Here is a 22,419-nt window from a genome sequence, read left to right on the forward strand (position 1 = left end):
AAGTTGTTTTGTTTTATAGTCTTAGAACAAGATGGAGCTTGACTCTCAGTAATTCTCTGGAATTGAGACTGTAGCATGTGCTCCAAATCTATCACATCACAAACCATTGCAAATCATTTGTTTTTGGTATAGTCATTGATCCCCCCAATTCTTTACCCTCCTTCTGAGGGCCAGAATTCTGGGGCTGGTATTAAAAATGACATATTGGGTTTATTTCTAGACCATTCAGGGGATCTGCTGAAATGGCTTGCCTCCAGTTACCCCCTGGAGGTAACTTCCTGTTTTGTGGACCTGCAATGGAATGACATCTGTGGCCCCTCTGGCCCTGCCCCTCACTCCTAGAAGCTAATGGGTGTGAAAAGCCAAGGTTGTGAAAACCTCTGTGAGAAACTTAATGATTCACATTTTGGCTCTTTAACACAGAAGAAATTGTGTGATGGTGGCACACACACCTGGCCCCAACATGTGGGTTGATTCCAAGGTCAAAATTTATCGCATGTGATTTTCCTCTCTCACTTCTTTTCTTTTCTTTTCTTTTCTTTTCTTTTCTTTTCTTTTCTTTTCTTTTCTTTTCTTTTCTTTCTTTTGTTTCTTTTGTTTCTTTTTTCTTTTCTTTTCTTTCTTTTCTCTTCTCTTCTCTTCTCTTCTCTTTTCTTTTTTTTCCTTTCCTTTCCTTTCCTTTCTTTTTTTTTCTTTTCTTTCTTTTCTTCTTCCCTTCAAAGGTTCAGTCATTTGGGGAAAGGATTGTGCTTTTCATTCTGAACGTCGTTATTTTTGGAAGATTGGAGAGAAATTTGGATGACGGTGACATGTTTTTTTTACCTCACTCTGTGAAGGAGCAAGCAAAAATTCTGTGGCAGGATGGAGCAGCCGTTGGATTTTACACAACCAAAAGGAAAGGTAAGGGGCACAGGGCCCTGGGTGGGTGGCTGGCTGGTGGGGGGGCTGACTCTCTAGATGTCTACCTGCCTCCGAGGACTCCCTCAGCACAAATGTTCCTTGGAGAGAACCTTCTGGCACAGGAAGTATCACTAATTCAGTTGCCCTGTAAATAAGCCCGAGTAAACCCAATTTATGGATTTCATTTTCTCATTTCTCATTTTACTGGCAAATAGAATGAAAAGTGTGTCCTTTGGATTCCCAGCCAGTGCCATGTCCCTCATAACATGCTTATTGCTGCTAATGGTGTAAAATGACTCTGTAAAGCACAACACTCTTCATTGCTTTTCCTTAATGTTACCAATTAGCTGTCAGGAAAAATACTTTTGCTAATAGCTGACATGTGGTGCAAAAGCACACTGGATGCCAAAGTTTATAGACGTTACCTCAGAACAGGGGGAGCTCGGCCATCATAATAAGGTCGGGGTAAAATACTGGGACCTATTTTTAGGAGCTGTGATGAGAAGTGAGTGTGATACTGGGACCATTTAGCTTTGGGGATTGGTCTCTTTCTTTAAAGTCACTTTCTTTAATACCTTCTTGAGTTTTTAAAGGCTGTCAACATCTCTACTCACAGTAGAGATGTCGTCCCTACCCTGTCCTTTTAGTTCTTATTAAGTCCTAAATTTTAGGGATGTCTGGGTGGCTCAGTGGTTGAGCATCTGCCTTTGGCTCAGGTCGTGATCCTGGGGTCCTGGGATTGAGTCCCACATTAAGCTCCCCGCAGGAAGCCTGCTTCTCCCTCTGCCTGTCTCTGCCTCTCTCTGTGTGTCTCTCTTGAATAAATAAATGAATTCTAAAAAAAAAAAGTTCTAAATTTTAGCAAGAATAAAGTTTCCCAGTGAACCACCAGGGACGTGCTGTTCTCTGGGGTTAGGTGTTTTTCCCAGGGGGATCGAAAGGCTGATTGTGGTGTCGAACTTTGTTTACACTTCGTGTTTGCTCCACCTGTTCAGGATGGAGTAAATCCATTTTTCTCCCTTGCAGTGTGAAACAACCAGTCTCCCATGCAAACAACTCCATTAGTGACATGTTAAGATCCGTCCAGACATGTAAGTGGAAAGGTTGGTTGTGGCTGCTTTGTTCTTCCCAAGGCTGACCCAGACCTCAGAGTGGACGGAGGACCCTAAGATGTTGAGATGAGGCAGGTCAGCCTCAGTATTTAGGTTTCTGCGTCCTCTTCATTTTTGAATTCCATGAACTTGGTGGAAAGTTCTTTGAAGCTGCTTATGGTGTCCCATCATTACATCTATGAACTGATTTTTTTTTTTTAACTGATTTTTTTAAGTGGCTGTTGACTTTTATTTACTCAACAGTTTATGTTGTTTAAGAAGTACCAAACCAGGGCAGCCCGGGTGGCGCAGCAGTTTGGCGCCACCTTCAGCCCAGGGTCTGATCCTGGAGACCCGGGATCTAGTCCCACGTCAGGCTCCCTGCGGGGAGCCTGCTTCTCCCTCTGCCTGTGTCTCTGCCTCTCTCTGTCTCTGTCTCTGTGTCTCTCATGAATAAATAAATAACATCTTAAAAAAAAAAGAAGTACCAAACCAGTATAAGATTAAATAAAGAAAATAAAATATATGCTTCAATATATATACATTGCCAATTAAAACTTTTTTTTGCCTTTTGTTAGATTAACTTATTTTTGGAGAGATAGAATAAAAATATTTCTGTTAGAATAAATACATACATGTTGCCACTAGCAATATATAAGAGTTCCAGCCACTCCACATCCTTGCCAATACTGGGTATTGTCAGTCTTTTTAATTTTATCTATTCTACTAGGTGGGAAGTAGCATTTAAGTTTGGTTTTAATTTGCATTTCCCTAATCGTAAACGATACTGATTATGTCTTCATGTGCTTTGTTGATGGTCACGTATCTTCTTTAAATGTCTGTTAAATATTTTAGCCCATATTTTATTGGGTTGTTTGCTTGTTGCAGTTTCTTCATATGTTATAGATGTCAGTTCTTTATCAGATATGTATTTGGAAAACATTTTCATTTTGGTACAATAGTATTTTTCAGAGAGCAGACATTTGAAATTTTGATGAAGTCTATTTTATCAGTTTACCAATTTTTATTATTATTCAAGTGAAAATATCTGCTAATTTGTGATCTTTATGAGTTCTTTAAAGTGAGTTTTAAATTTCCAGATATTCCAGATGTTTTATTTATTTATTTATTTTTGATTTCTAACTTAATTCTGTTGCAGTAAGAGAATGTAGTCTATTACATTTTGATATTTTAAGAACTATTGAGAATTGTTTAATGATCCAGTATATTGTTTGTATTGGTCGATGTTCCCTGTGGACTTAAAGGAATGTGTATGTTTCGTAGGTATTGGGTTTCGTGTTCTGGAAATATTAGTTGGATGAAGGTAGTTAATAATGTTATTCAGATTTTCTACATTCTTACTGATATTTTTGTCTAGTTCTATCAATTTCTGGGGGTTTATTAAAGTCTTTATGATTGTAGATTCATCTCTCTCTCATTTTAGTTCTGTTAGTTTTTACTTTATGTGTTTTGAGGCTTTGTTATCAGTGACATCTATATTTATAATGGTTTTACCTACCTGATATATTGGCCATTTTATCGTTATGAAGTCCCAAATTATCTTCAGTAATATTTCTTGTTATGAAGTCTTTTTTATTTGATATTAATAGACACTTCATCTTTCTTATGCCTATTTTGCATGGAATATATTCTTTGTAGCTTTTTATTTTTAGTCTGTTTATGTCTTCATTATTTGAAGCATATATTTTGTTGACAGCATACAATTGGATCTTGGATTTTAAACCTTGTCTTTTGAATGGGGTGTTAGTCCATTTACGTTTAATTTTTGATGTGTTTATACTGAAGTCTCCCCCCCCCCTTTTTTAAGATTTTATTTATTTATTCATGAGAGACACAGAGAGAAGGCAGAGACACAGGCAGAAGGAGAAGCAGGCTCCTCACAGGGAGCCCAAAGTGGAACTCAATCCCGAAACTCCAGGATCATGCTCTGAGCTGAAGGCAGATGCTCAACTGCTGAGCCACCCAGGAATCCCGAGGTCTTCCCTTTTGCAGTTTGTTTTGTGTCTTCTGTTTTTTTGTTCCTCTGTTCCTCATTTATGTCTTCTTTTATTTTAATCAGATATTTTTTAGTATTTCACTTTAATTTCTCTATTGGCTTTCTAGTTCTATATTTTTGCATTTTTAAATTGTTAGTTATTGCTCCAGGAATCACATATGCATCTTAAACTTTTTCCAATTTACTTATAATTACTATAGAATTACTTCAGATAAAATATAGAAGTCTTGCAACAGTGTATTTGTATTTACCCCTCATTTTATTTACATAGTGCTCTTATTATATATTAGATCCATTTATGCTATAGATCTATTAATATTGATTTATAATTTTTAATTTAATAGTCACCTTTTAGAGGTATTAAAATAAAAAATATAGTTAAAATCTTGACTCAAATACTCACCTTTTGAATAAATTTTAATTTTTTAATTTAATCCCACTTGCCACCCAGTGTTGTTTTTCTTTCAGGCTAAAGTACTTCCCTTAGAATTTGATGTAGTGCAGTTTTGGTGGCAACAAATATCTCAGTTTTTATTTACTGAAAATATATTTTATTTCACAGTCATATTTGAAGGATAGCTTAACTGGATATAGAATTATTACTGATAGTTCCCCCCATACCCCCAGTGCTTTGAATATGTTTTTCCAGTCTTCTTGCTTTCATGATTTCTGCTGAGAAGTCAACCAGTTATTTATTGTTATTCCCTCATACATAACCCATAGGTTTCTTTGATTGCTTTAAAAAATTTCCCTTGAACTTTAGTTTTTCTTTGTAATTTGAGTGTAGTGTGTCTAGGAATGATTTTATTTTTGTTTATCTTTCTTGGGGTTTGGTAAGCTTCTTGAATCTTCAATGTTTTCTACCATATTTTGGTACTTTTTGGCCATTATTTCTTCAATTTTTAAAAAATCCTGCTTTCAGAACGCCTAGGTGACTCAGTGGTTGAGCATCTGCCTTCAGCTTGCGGCATGATCCTGGGGCTCGGGGATAGAGTTCCACATTGGGCTTTCTGCGAGGAACCTGCTTCTCTCTCTGCCTATGTCTCTGCCTCTCTCTCTCTCTGTGTCTTTCATGAATAAATAAATAAAATTTAAAAAAAATTCCTGCTTTCATTGTTCTTTTCCTGGGATTCCAGTTAGTTGTATGTATGTTGGAGTGCTTCATAATGTCTTAAGTTTTGTCTCGGTGGTTTTGTTCATTTTTCTTCAAACATTTTTCTTTCTTTCTTGGGTAATTTCTACTGGTAGAAATCAGTTCATCTGCCATCTCCAATCTGTTGTTGAGACCACTGAAAATTTTAGTAAATGTACTTTTTAGCTCTGGAATTTATATTATTTTGTGTAGTTGCTATTTCTCTGTTGAGATTTTCTATATATTTCCCTCTAATTTTTTGAATTATTTTAATGCTTTGAATGTATTTGTAAAGCCATTTTAAGGCCTTTACAAAATCCAACATCTCAGTCTACTTAAAATCAGTTATATTGGCTACCTTTTTTTTCCCCCTGAGTATGGGTCACACTTTCCTGTTTGTTTGTTTGTTTGTTTTTGTGTGTGTGTATGTGTTGAGCAGAGATAGTGTAACAACTCTAGTTGTTGTGTGTGTATGTTTTCTGAGGATTTTTAGATTTTTGATCTAGTAGCTGTTCAACTTGCCTGGATTCAAATGGCGATTGTCTCCTTTGTGATATGTAGCTACTTGACATCTGTGTGACTTCCCACGACTCCTTTTTAGCTTGGCCCTAGAAAGGTCCTCCCTGTGCCTGCAGATTTGGTCAGACAAAGATTTGGGTGTGGATTTCCTGAGGGTTTTTGTTTATTGTTTATTGTTGTTGTTTTTTGTTTTTATTTTGGTTTTTCTCCTGCTGGTTTGGGGTTTTGTACTTTCACTATTCAAGCCCATTTGGCTTCAGCTCTCTATCACTTGAGCTGTCTCAGCTGGGGAATGTCTTTATTTAATGAAATTATCAAAGTCTCAGATCTGATCCTGTGTGGTGCCATTTTTCAAAAGTGGATATCTCTCTGGTCTTGACTTTTTTTCTCATTGGGTTCCCTGTGGGCTCCTTCACTCATGTAGGCTAGCTGTAAGCCAGGGATTTGGGCAATTGCTCTGAATTTGAGTCTGGTTCATTCCGTGATTGTCATACTGCCAGAACTTCTCCTTTAAATTTCCAGCTGCTTTCCTAATCCTAAATCTGATCTCTGACACCTTTACCTGGTAATGCTTCAGCTTTTCTCACCAGTGTTTTCTGTAGCTTTGGGGGTTGAGTTATACCCCATAGCCAGTAAGCTGCAAACCCACAGGTTTTACCTATTCAGTTGCAATTTTCCCTTCCTCCCCTCCCCTCCCCTCCCCTCCTCCCCTCCCCTCCCCTCCCCTCCCCTCCCCTCCCCTCCCCTCCCCTCCCCTCCCCTCCCCTCCCCTCCCCTCCCCTCTCCTCTCCTCTCCTCTCCTCTCCTCTCCTCTCCTCTCCTTTCCTTTCTCTCTTTTCCTTTTCCTTTTCCTTTTCCTTTTCCTTTTCCTTTTCCTTTTCCTTTCTTTCTACACCACAGGGCTTCAACTCATGACCATAAAATCAAGACCTGAGCTGAGATCAAGAGTTGGATGCTCGGGATGCCTGAGTGGCTCAGTGGTTGAGCATCTGCCTCTGGTTCAGGGCATGATCCCAGAGTCCCAGGATGGAGTCCCGCATCAGGCTCCCCTTGAGGAGCCTCCTTCTCCCTCTGCTTATGTTTCTGCCTCTCTCTGCATCTCTCATGAATAAATAAATAAAATCTTTAAAAAAAAGTTGGATGCTCAAACAACTGAACCACCCAGGCACCCTTCCAGTTGCAATTTTCTGAAATTAAATTTTCCTCTACTCAGTGGTGTCTTTAAATGATTTCTTATATTTTTTTTATTTCTTTTTAAAAAAGATTTTATTTATTTACTCATGAGAGACACACAGAGAAAGGCAGAGACGTAGGTGGAGGGAGAAGTGGGCTTTCTGTGAGGAGCCTGATGCAGGACTCGATCCCAGGATCCTGGGATCATGACTGAGGCAGATGTTCAATCACTGAGCCACCCAGGTGCCTTTACATTTATTTCTTAAATAGTTACCATATGTGGGGATTTGTGTGACCATTTCCTTCCACCACCATTATCTGATGGGGATCTTGTTCAGGTATGGACCATAGAATTTTATTCCTTTCCTTCCCATCTTTTTCTATAATCAGAGAGAGAGAGATTTATTTTAATGAATTAAGAAATGGAAAAAAAAAGAAGAAATGGTTGTAGAGCAGTATACAAATAGTTTAAACAAAACAATTTTAGTTAGATATATTTTATTTGTATATTTTTGCTATATTTTATTATAGATATATTTTATTATATTTTACTATTTGCACAATGGTTTATGAAAAATCACTGGTGAATATGTTGGTTTAACGGACTACAGGAGGAGTTTGTAATTCAGAACAGTTAATATTTCTTCAGTCTCAGCTCTTCAGTGCTTGTCACAGCATTATGCAGTGTTTTTGTGTTGATGCTGAGGATATGGGCATAGCACGTGGCATACTTCTCAACTTTGTATCATTACAATTTTTCCTCATGAGTTTAGATTCTTTTGGTCCAGAATATCTGTTAATTTAGCTTAAGCTGGGCTACAGTGTATAATTTCATTCTAAGAGGAAAATAAAATGTGCAGATTCATCAGGGACCAGGATTAACCTATTTAAGAGTACGTAGTTTCTAAGAGCAATTTTGGCACATATTTTTAAGTATTTAAAATATTTTTCAGACAGTAAAATTGGCCCTTTTTTTGGCCATACAGTTCTATGAATTTTGACCTATGTATAGATTCATGTAAGTACAACCATAATTAAAATGCAGAATAAAAGCCACCATCCCTAAAACCTCCTTTGTGTTATCCCTAGGTATCTCCTACCCCATGGCTGCCACCTGAAACCCCGGGCAACCACTTTTTGTTTTCCATCACTATCGTTTTGTCCTGTAATGGAATCATATAGTTTGTAAGCTTTTGAGACTGACTCCTTTTTTTTTTTTTTTTTTTAAAGATTTTATTTATTTTAGAGAGAGAAAGAGAGCATGAGCAGAGGGGAGGGGCAAAGAGAGAGGGGAAAATCTCAAGCAGACTCCATGCTGAGTAGAGAGCCCAACAGGGGGCTTGATCCCAGGATCCTGAGATCATGACCTGAGCTGAAATCAAGAGTCAGCTGTTCAAACGACTGAGCCACCCAGGCATCCTTAGAGACTGACTCTTTTCAATCAGCATAATGCCTTTATTCATCCAAGTCAATGTGTAGATCAGTAGTTTGTGCCTCTTTATTGCTGAGGAGCACATTTAGTTTGAAACAAGTGGGTGCCTTTGTATAGATTGAATGAGGTCTTTTCAGGTAGACTCTCTCTTTGGGAACATTTTCTTAATAGGCTGGTCTGAATTTCTCCCTTCATTTGACTGTTCAGTAATTGTCTTTCTTATGAAATATTGACACTTCAGCCATTTCACTATTTTATGTTGAAGTTCTCCCTAGATAATCAAAACTAATGAGTTTTACTTTAACTTTTGTTGTCAAATCACTAGTCCACAAAGCTGTCAGCATTCAAAGGCAGAACATACTGGACTGGTAAGTGGAGAGTTGGCCAATTTAAGGCAGAGCTGAGAAGTATTTTACTTTTGTATAAAAATCTAAAAAGAACAGCTTTGTATTTCAGATTCCTGAAAGCTCCAGCACTAATGCAAATCATAACAATGGGAGTGGCACTTAAAAGTATTAAATTAGGTGATTTGCAATCCAGACAGGCATGTGACCTGTGAGATGGCAGTGAAGCTTCAAAGTGGCCTCAGTTGCCCTGCTCATCAGGGGGTATAGAGGGTGTGAGGGGGGCTACTGCTCTTCCCTCCCCCAGATATCCAGTGCCACAGGCACCTCCTGCAGTATGGTCCTATCAGGCAGGACCCCCTCAAGCCATCTTCTGGACTTCAACAGAAACATTAGCAGAAATGGAATGAGTTGGGGAGTTCATTCTGATTGCTGCCAGATGAGAAAGGGATTACTATTTGCGAGGAATGGAAGTCCTCTTGAAGACAGGGTATTGGAAGGTGCAGGGGGAAGTGCCTGGGATGTAGCCTGGCTTCTTTTCTTTCTTTCTTTCTTTCTTCCTGGGCTCCATCCCAGGACTCCAGGATTGTGACTTGAGCTAAAGGCAGACCCTTAACCAACTGAGCAGCCTGGATTCTTATGCTGGGATGTGCACAAGCAGCTCCTACATTCTCATCCTTGCAGACCTGCTAACTTTACTCACTTATATCTCTTGCTTCTTCATGACCTTGACTTTAGTTTGCCACAATGCCCATCTGGCCTCTCCCTGTACTTGCTTTAAAGAACCAAGATATACTGTGGTCCTCATTTCACTTCATTTCAAGTCTCTCCAAAGAATCAGATTGGTCCAGCTGGCCTGTGGATTGGTTTCTTGTGGATCATGGGTCCACCTTTAGCTCAGCTGATTGTAGATGGTGGGCTAGCGTTCATGGTCCAGATATGGCCACCTAGCATTCGTTCTTTAACCGACGCTGTGGTAGGGGCAATTTTAAAGGACTGTAGGCTGGATAGACATCCCATAATAATCCATGGAAGAATCCTGTTTGTAAAGTCTCAGTCTGGCCTGGAATACTTCTGGTCAGGACCACCAGGCAGCCCTTCATTGCTGCACAGTGGAGGATGTGTAGTAGGAAAAAAATGTCTAAAAAGGCTCCTTAGGTTGGTGATAATGAGAAAACATTTGGGCAATACCACTTGAGAGTGTATACTTAGAAGAGGAACTGCTAGCTGTAGCGGAAGCACACTTCCCCAGGGGATGCACAGCTGTCTCCCAAAATGGTTGTACACATGTACATGGTCACCTGCAAAAGGTGAGCATTTTTCTTGCTCCACATCTTTATCAATATTGGTCTCATCCTGATTTTTTGCAGTTGCTGATCATGTGGTTATGAAATAATATCTTATTTTAATGCCTATTTTCTAATTGTTGCTTGTAGATAGAAATGCCATTCATCTCTTCTGTGTTGATCTTACATCCATTAACCTTGCTAAACTTTCCTTAGTTCTATAATTTGTTGATAGTTTTCTTTTGCTTTTATAATTTTTCTATATTCTGTGCCATATGGACTGGATTATGTGCAGAATATAGCACAATGTTGAGCTGGAGCAGTTCTTTCTCCTATAATCTACAAAGAAGGTGAATTACTGATACAGATTTTCTCACATTAACAACTCGAGATAAAGTCAACTTGGCCAAAGTTATTTCTTTGAACAGATAAGCTCCCTCCATACCCACTCATATTGTCCACAGCTGATTTTGTACAACTGTAGAAATGAGTGGTTGCCCCTAAAGCCTAAAGTATTTTCTGGCTGGAATTTACCGAAAAAGTTTGCCAGTGCCTATTCCAATGAATACAACTTAAATGTCTCATACTTTTTTAAAAAAATGATTCTATGCAGATGGGTGTTAGCAATACTTCTTAGTGGGAGCAAGACAGGAACATCCAGATCATTTACTAGTATTGTGAATAGATGTTCAACTGCCCCAGATTCCAAGGGAGTCTGGTTCTGACCTTGTGCATTGGGTTCATCACACACATGTAGTATGATTGTAGCAAAAGGCTAGCAAAAGTTAATGCTTCTAGCTGTTTCTGTTTTGGGTTTCCATGGGTTGGGAGTATCCCAAATATGTTTATTATTCTGAACTTAATCTCTTGGACTGCCCACTGAGACCTGAATTTGGATTTTTAGAGCAGTTATTCTCAAAATGCTTCACAGAGCCAAGTATCCGTGGCAGCCACGGTCAACATATTGTCTTTGGTATTAGCAGGACAAACCTGGAGAGGTGCTTCATAGGCCCCACAAATGCTACTTTGTGAAAGGAAATGCACTGGGAGCAGGACTGCTTTTGGCCAGGCACTTGGTTCTTTTGTGCCTTGGGACCTTGTAACTTTCCTGGTGCTCAGGTCTTAGTTCTCAAAAACAGCCGGTGGTGGGAATACACTATGACTTTTGTCTTGCCACCTGCCTGTTTTACCTTCTTCCTGACAAATCTTTCTCTTTGAAGCAGATCCACTTTCTTCCATTACTTTCTGGCTGCCTGTTGCTATCGTTTTCCCGTGGTACACCATCTGTGATTTCTGTCTTAGGTATTCCACGAATTCACTCAATGTCTTTGTGAGGTATAACCCTCCTTGTCTTTTCCTGTGTTTTGTTGGAGGTGCATATTTTTAATGGGCAGCCTGTTGGCATCCCCTTGTTTATTCTTTGGTAGGCTTTGTCTCCTTCTCTCAGAGGTTCCTTCTTCAAGTCCTCCTAGGCTGTTGAAGGCAAAGCCCTCATCATACACGTGTTATTTTATGCCCTTTAGTCATAATTTCATCGTAGATACCTCATTGATTATGCATCTCCTCCAGAACAGCCAGGGTAGTGAGCAGAGAAACCAGCCCCTTACAGTGATCAAAGGTAATTTGTATACTCTATTGAATTCAGTTTGTTAATATTGGTCTAAGTTTTTGTCTTATGTTCAAGAATTACTGTTATTTACCTGTTTTTCCTATTGTTAGCTATTTTTTCTTTTTCCTTAAAAGGTTAGCCTCATAAACTAAGATGGAGAATATTCTCCTTTTCTGTTCTCTGGAATGCTTTCCTTGGAAGGTTAGTAAAACTTCTATCTAAAGCCACCTGGCCTGTGGCATTCAGTGTGAGAGAGGTTTAAATCACTGATTTCATGTTTTGATGCTCATAGGACAGGTTAGTCTTTCTGTTTTTTTTTATGAGACAATTTTGGTGGTTTGTATTGTTCTAGGAATTTGTCCTTTTCGTCTGTTTTCAAGTTTATTGGTGTAGAATTATATTCTTGCCTTTGAAATCTCTGCCACATCTATAATGGTATCTTTATTTTAATTCCTAATGTGCTTGATGTATGGCGTATTCATTCTTACTTTAGCAACTCTTGACATTTTAAAGAATCCTTTATGTTGTATTTTTGTTTTCTATTTTATTAATTTCTATCCTCCTTGTCTCCTTCCCTTTATTTTCTTTGGGTTTCTCTTCTGTTCTTTTTCAGTCCTTTAAATTCTGATGCTTGGCTTATTAATTTTCAGCTTTTCTTGTTTATTTCCTATCAGCATTTATGGTAAAAATGATCTCATGCTGCTGTCAGTTTAGCCAGTTCACCCTGGTATAGCCTCATGGATTGAACATTCTGATTGGTTTGTGCTTTACCATAGTTTTGTCTGTCTGTTTTTGTTTTATCACCACCATTTTCTATGAATTGTGGTCTCCATGGATCTGTTCCTGTGACCTTTCTTTCCAGGATCAATTATCCTCAGGTAAAAGACCTTTTTGGATATTTAAATTTGCCTGAGAGATTGCATCTTTGTTTCGATTTTGAACAGTGCACATCTGGAATATGATTTAATCTTCTAAGTGTTGTTAGGTATAGACAACTTGTATAATAACTGAAGGTAACTTTGGACACAAAGCAGACAGAAAGAAGAAGAAAGGACAGGAGGTCTTGGTTCTTGGTTTAGTTCTGCCACCAGCTACTTTGGCGGTGTGGGTTGGTCTGAGTTTGCTCTGGGATCAACAGACTCACTGTAAGTTGATGAGAGGCAGTAGGGCAGTTGTTACATGGACAGAAGGGAGCCAAGCCCTTTGTTCTCTCCGTGTTTGTTGTTGTTGTTGTTGTTTGTTGACCCTGTCAACAATCTTTCTTGACCCTGTCAGCTGCCATGTCTGTAAAATGGGTATAATGAATGAGATCATTACTGGGAATCTCCCCACCATTCCATGCTATGTGATATGATTTCCTTGGATTTTATGTTCTCATTATGAGTGAAGAGTCTGTTGGCATGCAGCCAGCTCATTGCCTCTGCCCCTGTTCATAATCACATAATATTCTTATTATGGTTAATTGATAACTGTATTAAAAAGCCAATTCTCTGGCTTTGAGAATTGATTTTAAAGATTTTATTTAATTTTTGAGAGAGTGAGAGAGAGAGAGAGAGCAGGAGCGGGGGTAAGGGCAGAGGGAGAGGGAGAAGCAGACTCTGCTGCTGAGCAGAGAGTCCAGCTTGGGGCTTGATCCCAGGACTCAGGATCATGACCTGAGCTGAAGGCAGACATTTAACCTACTGAGCCATCCAGGTGCCCTGGGAATTGATTTTAGAAGATAGATTTTATTTGACCAACCTGATGATGTAATTAGCTTTTAGAAAGGACTTGTGGAGTGCTTTTGTTTCTTCTGCCCTCCCCCTCCCCCAGCTTTTTATTTTGAAATAATTTTTGATTTATAGAGGATTTGCAAAGATATTTCAGAGTTCCTGTTATACCCTTCACTTACCTCCCCCTACTGGTAAATGTTTTAATGATCAGTGGTTATGTAAGTGGTCCCCAAGGTACGTGGATCAAACCTAAGAAATTAACATTGGTTAATTTTTCAGCAAGGTCCATTTTCTCTTATAGGGTTTGATCCAGGCAGGATACCACCTTGCATGTAGTTTTCAGATCTTGTTGTCTTGTTGTACTGTATGTGACCCATTTCTTCGTTCTCCTTGTCTTTCATGACCTGGACACTTTTGAGGAGTACTGGTCAGGAGATTTGTGGAATGTCCTTTAATTTAGTATGTCTGATATTTTCTCATGATTAGATTGGGATATGGGTTTGGGGGGGAAAGGGAAGTGTCCTTGTCCTCACATGCTCACATCATATGTGAAGGTATATGATACCAATATTACTATTGGCGATGCTCACTCCAGTCACTCAAGGGGGCATCTGACAGGTTTCTCCTCTGTAAAGTTACTATTTTTCCTCTTTTACACTTGGTTGTATCTTTTTCATATAATTTCAAAACAATTTTATTTTTATTATTTACCTATTTATTTAAATATTTTATTTATTTATTTTAGGGCAGCCTGGGTGGCTCAGCGGTTTAGTGCCGTTTTGAGCCCAGGGCCTGATCCTGGAGACCCGGGATCGAGTCCCATGTCAGGCTCCTTGCATAGAGCCTGCTTCTCCCTCTGCCTGTCATTCTTTCTCTCTGTCTCTGTCTCTCATGAATAAATAAAATCTTAAAAAAATATATTTTATTTATTTATTTTAGAGAGAGAGAGAATATGTGAGCAGGGAGAGATGGGGAGGGAGAGTGAGGGACAAAGAATCTGAAGCAGACTCCTTGCTGGGTGTGGAGCCTGATGAGGTGCTCCATTTCACGACCCTGAGATCATGATCTGAGCTGAAACCAAAGACAGATGCTTGACCCGCTGAGCCAGTCAGGTGCCCCCAATACAGTAATTTTAGTATAATTCATTGTATCTTTTAAAAATCAATTTTGTTGAGGTATAATTTACACCCCATAAAATTTGCCAATGGGAAGTGATTTCTAAGAAATTTAGAGGGTTGTGTAACCATCACCACCGTCTAGATTTTAGATATCTACATCACCCCCAAAAAGTTGCCTGCTTGCTGTCCATCTCTGTTTCCACCCCAGCTCTAGGCAACCCCCAGTCTGCTGTCTCCATCAATTTGCCTCTCCCAGGCATTTCATCTAAATGGAATGATACAATATTTGGTCTTTTGTGTCTGGCTTGTTTTACTTAGTGTTTTTGAGGTTCATCCAAATTGTAGCAAATATTAGCTTCCTAGGGATAGAATTGTTGGGTCATCTGATAAGCATATGTTTAACTTTAAGAAACTGTCAGATTTGACAAAGTGGCTTTAACATTATACATTCCCATCAGCATTTTGTGATGGTTTCAGTTTCTCCACATCTTGTCAACACTTACTAATGCTTGTCTTCTTGACTAGAGCCATTTTTTAGTAGGTCAAAAGTAGCATTTCTTTGTGGTTTTAATTTTCATTTTCCTAATGGCTAATGATTGTCTTTTCGCTGATTATTAACCATTTGTTTGTCTTTTTTGAAGAAGTATCTGTTCAGATCATCTGTCCATTTTTAATTGGTTTTTTTTTTTGTTACAAGAGTTTTTCATATAGTCTGGATAGTCATTTATATAGTCAGAAATGTGATTGGTAAACATTTTCTTCCAGTCTAATGTTGAAGTACAAAAGTTAATTTTGATGAAATCATATTTGTCAATTGATTGTGCTTCTGGTATTAAATTTAAGAACTCCCTGACTAACCTGAGGTCTTGAAGATTTTCTTCTGTTTTCTTCTGAAAGCTTTATAGTTTTAACTTCTATTTGTGCCTCAGTTCACCCTAAATTAATTTTTGTATATGATGTGAGGTAAGCATTCAACTTAATTTTTAAAAAATACCTAGTACCTTAGTAGGCTTTGTTTTTTAGGGCAGTTTTAGGTTTATAGAAAAATTGAGGACAAAGTATAGAGAGTTCTCCTCTATCCTTCCACTCTTTTACACGCTCACACACACACACACACACACACACACTCCTGTAATTATTAACATATTGCATTAGTGCAGTACATTTGTCAAAATTCATAAACCAGTATTGATACACCTATTAGTTGGCTAGGGCTGCTGTAACAAAATACCGCAGACTGGATGGTTCAAACAACAGAAAGTAATTTTCTCACAGTTTTTGAGACTGGAAGTCCAAGATCAGGTTTGGTTTCTTCTGAGGCCTCTCACCTTAGCTTGTAGATGCTGCTTCTGTGTCCTCACATGATCTTTCCTCTGGGTGTGCACTTCTCTGTGTGTCCAAATTTCTTCTTCTAAAGACACTCATAAGATTGGATGTGAGCTCACTCGAAATGTGAAGTCACCTCTCTTGGACTTGATCAGCACTTGAAGTCCCTGTCTCCAAATACAGCCACATTCTTAGGTACTAGGAGTTGGGCTTCAATGTAAGAATCTTGGGGAGAAACAATCCAGTACAGAAAGATGTATTATTATTGACTATAGTTTACATTAGGGTTCATTCTTTGTGTTATATTCTATGGATTTTGATGAATGTATAGTGACATTTATCTACCCTTGTAGCAACATACAGAATAGCTTCACTTCCCTAAAAATCTCTGTGTTCCTCATGTCTCCCTCCCCAGAACCCCTTGACAACCACTGATCCTTTCACTGCCTTTATGTTTCCGCCCTTTTCAGAATGTCATTAATTGGTGTAATTTTATGGTATATAGACTTTTCAGATTGGTTTTTCTCTGAGTAATATGCCTTAATATTTCTCCATGTCTTTTTGTGGCTTGATAGCTTTTTTTCTTTTTAGCCCTGAATAATATTCCATTATCTGGATGTACCATAGTTTATTTATCCATTCACATATTGAAGGATACCTTGGTTGCTTCCAAGTTTTGGCAATTATAGGTGCCATGTACATTTGTGTAGACATAAGTTCTCAACTCCTTTTGGAGCACAATTTCATGGATCATATGGTATGAATATGTTTACTCTTGTAAAAATTATCAAGCTGCCATCCAGAGTTACTGTACCATTTTGCATTCCTATCAATAGTGAATGAGAGGTCCTATTTTTCCACCAGCATTTGTTTTTGATAGTGTTCTGGAATTTGGCCACTCTATTAGGTGTGCAGTGATATCTTGTTGGTTTAATTTGCATTTACCTGATAATGTATAGTGTGGAGCATCTTTTTTTTTTTTTTTTAAAGATTTTATTTATTTATTCATGAGAGAAACAGCGAGAGAGGCAGAGACACAGGCAGAGGGAGAAGCAGGCTTCATGTGGGGAGCCTGATGTGGGACTTGATCCCGGAACTCCGGGATTACACCCCGAGCCAAAGGCAGGTGCTAAACCACTGAGCTACCCAGGTGTCCCTAGAGCATCTTTTGATATGCTTCCCTGCTGTATCTATACCTTCTTTGATGAGGTGTCTTTTAAAATTTTTGGCCCACTTAAAAAAAAAAGATTTATTTATTTATTCATCAGAGACACAGAGAGAGGGGCAGAGACATAGGCAGAGGGAGAAGCGGCCTCCATGTAGGGAGCCTGATGTGGGACTCAATCCTGGAACACCAATATCACGACCTGAGCCGAAGGTAGATGCTCAACCGCTGAGCTACCCAGGTGTCCCTTTGGTCCACTTTTTAATCAAATTGTTTGTTTTCTTACTGTAGAGTTTTAAAAGTTCTTTGTATATTTTGGATAACAGTCCTTTATCAGGCAAACAAGTCTTTTGGAAATACTCTTCCCCTGTTTGTGCCTTGCATTTTCATTCTTTTGACATGGTCTTTCACAGAGCAGCAAATTTTAATTTTAATGACATTCAGCTTATCAGGTTTTTTTTTTTTTCATGAATAGGGCCTTTTGTGTTGTATGTAAAAATGTTATTGCTAAACCCAAGGTCATCTAGATATTCTCTTGTGTTATTTTCTAGGAGTTTTATAGTTTTGTGTTTTTCATTTATGTTTGTCATTCATTTTAAGTTAAAATTTTTGAAGTGTTTAAGGTCTGTGTCTAGATTTTGTTTTTTCATGTAGATATCCAGTTGTCTAGTATCACTTATTGGGACTGTCCTTTTACCATTGACTTTACCTTTGCTCCTTTGTCAGAGATCAATTGACTATATTTGTGTGAGTCTAATTCTGGGCTTTGTTCTATGCTAGCTTCTTCTTTCCTTAAAATTTTTTAAAAAAAAATTATTGCTATCCAGTCATCCCACTACCATTTCTTGAAAAGACTATCTTTACCTCATTTGAAAAGGGCACCTTTGTTGAAGTTCAAAGTAAAAGAGTTTATTTCTAGACTCATTTATGTTCCCCTGAAAAACATGCCTATCCTTGCACCAGTATCTCACTGACTTGTTTGCCTTGATTTTATAAGAAGCCTTGAAATTGGGTAGTATAAAACCTCCAACTTTACTCTTCTTTTTCAGAGCTGGGTTGCTTAATTTAGAGACTTTGCATTTCATGTTAATTTTAATATCAGCTTGTCCATGTCCCCAAAAATGCCTACTGATGGGGTGCCCGGATGGCTCAGTTGGTTAAGTGTCTGACTCTTGATTTCTTTTTTTTTTTTTTTTTAAGATTTTATTTATTTATTCATGAGAGACACACACATACACAGAGAGAGAGAGAGAGAGAGAGAGAGAGGCAGAGACACAGGCTGAGGGAGAAGCAGACTCCATGCAGGGAGCCCGATATGGGACTTGATCCCTGGACTCCAGGATCACGCCCTGGGCCGAAGGCAGATGCTTAACCGCTGAGCCACCCAGGGATCCCTGACTCTTGATTTCAACTCAGGTCATGATCTCAGGGTCATGAGATAGAGCCCCATGTTGGGCTCTGGGCTGGGCGTAGAGCCTGATTAAGACTCTCTCTCTTCCTCTCCCTCTGCCTTCTCTCTCTCTCTCTTACAAAAAAATGCCTTCTAGGATTTTGGTAGGACTGGCATTGAACTTACAGGCCAGTTTGGGAAGAGTTGCCAAAGTTAAAAGTATTGAGTCATCCAATCCATGAACATGAAGTGTCTCCACTTATTTAGATTTTATTTAATTTTCCTCCACAATGTTTTGTAGTTTTTCAGTATTCAAGGCTTTGTTTGTTAAATATATTCCTAAAAATGACTTTTTAAAGGCTATTGTGAATGAAATTATATTTTTATTTAATTTTAAACCTTCTTAGCTTCGGAGGACTTTCCATTTGGGGAAAGTTGTTCTCATCATCTATAAAAGTTGGAAGTTACAGAATTCCAACCCAAGTTTGTATTATCATTTCAAGAACACCAAGGGTGAAATTCAAATACTCTACAATTGCCATCTCAAGTGAATTGGGTGCTGTTGATCACTGGCCACAGATTATTTATTCATTCATTCATTTTGGCCACAAAACTGACTAATCTTTTGATTGATAGTTTCCATGGGGTTTCAACTGGGTGGCCATCAGGCTTCTTGGGGGTAGCAAGATGTTTGCTGGGAACACAAGGGTACCTGGGTCATGGTTCTTTCATGGTGACAGGCTAGTCCACGTTTGTTATTGAGGTGAGTGGCAAGGATATGAGAGAGAAAGGAAGGGCACTGGATCCTACAAGGCCAGATCCCATTTCTTGATGGCAGGTGCTTCAGAACCACATGTAAAGGGATATGGATATAGGAAGGGGAGTAATTGTGGCCATTTTTGCAACCAGTTACTACAGTAGCATGTACCTCTGCAACTCAGTCTGGCTGATTAGAATTAGTCTTTTTTGTTTGTTTGTTTGTTTGGGAAATTACCCACCTTCTGAATCTTGGCAGGGACAATCCACTTCTTCCAATAGGAGCTGATATGCTACATACTTCTTTTCCAGGACTCTAGTGCAGGCACTTGTGCAGTTTGGAAGTGAGAAAAGTGATGTAGTAGGCTCCGTGCAGCAGTGATTTTCTGGTTAGGGTGATGACAGAGGCAACTGGCTATAAGATTCAGCTCCCGTGGTAGAAACAGCAACTGTGCTGGCACTGGTGCTGGTTGCAGGGAAGTTGAGTTCAGGGTGGAAAAATGGGAAGGGTGCCAACTGTCACCTCTCTTGCTCTGCTGTAGTAAGGTCACTTTTGCTGTAGGGGAAACAGGACTGAGTCTATTCAGGGTAGATGTACTTTGCCTTAGTAGGACATGATGACCCTTTGTTATCAAAACAAGTCCATGCCCTAACAGATGTGTTAGGTGGGTCTCCCAGCCCATCATCCCTGGGTTCATAGAGAATTTTGATGTCACCCAGATGCTCCTCATTGACTTCAATGTCTCTGTGAACTGTGAATGGTGAGGGAGGAATCTGAGGGTCTTGGGTGCATGAATGGTGCATTCACCTGGGTTTGCTTTTCATTTCAGTACAGTAGTCTGGTGGCTGTACTCCCCGCAATCAGTAACATGTGGGCTGATCAGCCAGCTGGAGAACTGGTGGTTTGGGATGATCTGCTGTTTTGTCTTAGGTTGTTTAGTGATGTGAGCCCTTCATCCAAGTGGTATCCATGCCCAGCTGTGCAGGAGTCCCGCAGGGTCCTGGTGGCTTGGTGCAAGTCTGGGAACAATGCATGTCACTTCCTTCCCCTGCAGGCAGCCTGTGTGGTGATGGCACGGGTGCATGCTACCTGCTGCCGGTCTTCGACACTGTGTTTGTCAGGAGGACTTACCGTCGCCAAGGCCTGGGCATGGCCATGCTGCAGGACTTTTGTGAGACATTCCAAGAGGACGAGGCCCTGGGTGTCAGTTGGCCAATTTCTCCTGCCATGTACCAAGGTAAACCCACCTTGTATCAGGTGGAAGTGCTGGGGTAACGGTGATGGATAACACATGTGCATTCTAGGTGATAGTGGGGAGGAGGTTCCTTGGCACTCTCAGCATGTGGGTTTTCTCTCCCCCTCAAGAAATCTCCCATTGCTTCAGCACAAATGAGACTTTATGCTCTCTCACAAAGGGTGAGCCCTTCTCAGTCTGAGAAATAACTGGATTTAGAGATAATAACAAAGAAGTCACACAATGTCAAGAGAAGCAGAATCCAGAGAAGTGCACCTGTGCTGCTGATTGCTGCTGAGTGCTTAGAGGATCTTTGCTCTTTCACTTGAAACTTAGAGCCCATGACTTTGTCCTTTCAACTAGAAGCTGCAAGGGATCACAGGAACTTCAGCTGGGAGGGCAGCTGGAGTGCAAAGGCAGGCTCTGACTGCACTGAGCCCCCAAGCACCTCTGTAGCTCCCCCTATAGAGACAGTCCCCCTTTCCATTCTCGACCTACTGAGTCCCTGTACTTTCTCTTTCCCTGGAGAAACAGAACCAATAGGCTGTATGTATGTAGAGAGAAGAGATTTATTATGAGTTGGCTTACAATAGTGTGGAGACTGAGACTCTCAAGATCCACATTTAGCAAGCAAGAGATTCAGGAGAGCTGGTAGTGTCATAACAGTCCAAGTGCCAGCAGGCTCCAGACCCAAGAAAAGCCAACAAAAACTTTTTGGTTTAAATCCAAAGGCAGTAAAAGATCGATGTCCCAGCTCAACAGGCAGGAGGAGTTCCCTCTTGTGGGAGGTTTAGTCTTTTTGTTCTGTATTCAGGCCTTCAACTGATGGGATGAGGCCCACCCAATAAGGGAAGGCAATCTGCTTCACTCAGTCTACTGTCTCATGCTGATCTCATCCAAAACATCTTCGTAAACACTCCCAGAATAATGTTGGACCAAATATCTGGACACCCCTGGCTCTGTCAAGTTGACACTTAAAATGAACTGTCACAATCCCTTTCTACATTCTGGAAGAGAAATCTTTATAAATACTTGTCACAGGAAATGAAGAAAGCTCTGATGTGAAGCATCACATTCCATGTCTGTAAGAGGGGTAGATTCTGGTGAGCATCTCCCCAGGTCCCTTTGCACCCCACCACTCCCATGAAGCACACCTACCTCACATTGGGTTCTGTTATACTTCTTGTCATACAGATGTTTTCAGATCCAGTGCCATTATCATATAGGAATGAAAGATAAGAGAGACAAAGTAGGAAAAGTAAGGAAGTTTCTGTTGCTCTCAAGAAAAGGAGGTGAAACATATTTTCAAGTAGGTTTAGTCATTTCTTTGTATTTCCAAACTCTTTGGAAAAACTTTGAAGATCTATGAATTTCTGCAGAGAGCATTCCAGGCTTTCTGCTCTGTATTGCTCACTTCGAGGTATTGGAAAGTTCCAGAACCTAGGCAGCTGGTTCTCTGTCCAAATGCCTGTCCTTTGTGTTCCTCTCCTTATTTTTTTTTTTTAAAAGGTTTTATTTATTTGAGAAATAGAGCACACGCAGGGAGAGTAGCAGAGGGAGTGGGAGAGGCAGGCTCCCCACTGAGAAGGACCATCAGGTCCCTGGGATCATGACCTGAGCTGAAGGCATACACTTAAATGACTGAGTCACCCAGGTGCCCTCCACCCCTCCTTATCTTTGCTTCAGCTCTGAGACCTTTGCTTGAGTACATTGGCCTCCCAGGGCAGCCTCCTCAGCTTTCCCTAGGGGAATAGCGGGCTCCAAGGACTGGGGGCTGCCCCAGGGCAGCTCTGCTAAGACCTTTGCAGGGTTCTGTGGATCCCTGTTTTTCCTTCTCTGTTTCTGCCCTGCAGAGAAAGAAGATATGAAGGTGCTGATTCTGAAGCGTGCTATTTGTCTTTGGGGTTTCAGCTAACTGAGCATGCTGGGGCCTCAGGCTTTTATATCACCTCTGGCTGTATCTGGGCACATAGGTGAACAGGTAGACTGTGGAGAAAGAAGCTGCTGGAGGCTCAAGATTGGGTGCAGGTGCACTGACTGCATGCTTCACTGACTTTTATTGAGCACAGTCTTGCTCTTTGAATGGACAAGAGGGACTCCTCTGCCCATGGCCCCATGCTTTGGAGCCTCTTGCAGCTGTGTCTTTCTCCATGGTATAAAGGGGTCTGTGGGCCCAAGAGGGTATTCCTACCAGGGTCCAGGCAATGCCTTCTA

General features: G+C 40.0%; 1 protein-coding gene across 1 annotated transcript in view; it reads left to right on the forward strand.

The window, feature by feature from the left end:
- The window catches only part of LOC608120 (protein FAM169B), an 87,573-nt gene that overhangs the window by 54,808 nt on the left and 10,346 nt on the right, over window positions 1-22,419 (forward strand). Inside the window, exons 6-7 of the mRNA XM_038532720.1 lie at window positions 723-900; window positions 20,026-20,208. Of these exons, the coding sequence (XP_038388648.1) occupies window positions 723-900; window positions 20,026-20,208 (361 nt within the window). The remainder of the gene's footprint in view (window positions 1-722; window positions 901-20,025; window positions 20,209-22,419) is intronic.

The sequence above is a fragment of the Canis lupus genome, chromosome 3 (assembly GCF_011100685.1).
Source record: "Canis lupus familiaris isolate Mischka breed German Shepherd chromosome 3, alternate assembly UU_Cfam_GSD_1.0, whole genome shotgun sequence".
Taxonomy (NCBI): Eukaryota; Metazoa; Chordata; class Mammalia; order Carnivora; family Canidae; genus Canis; species Canis lupus.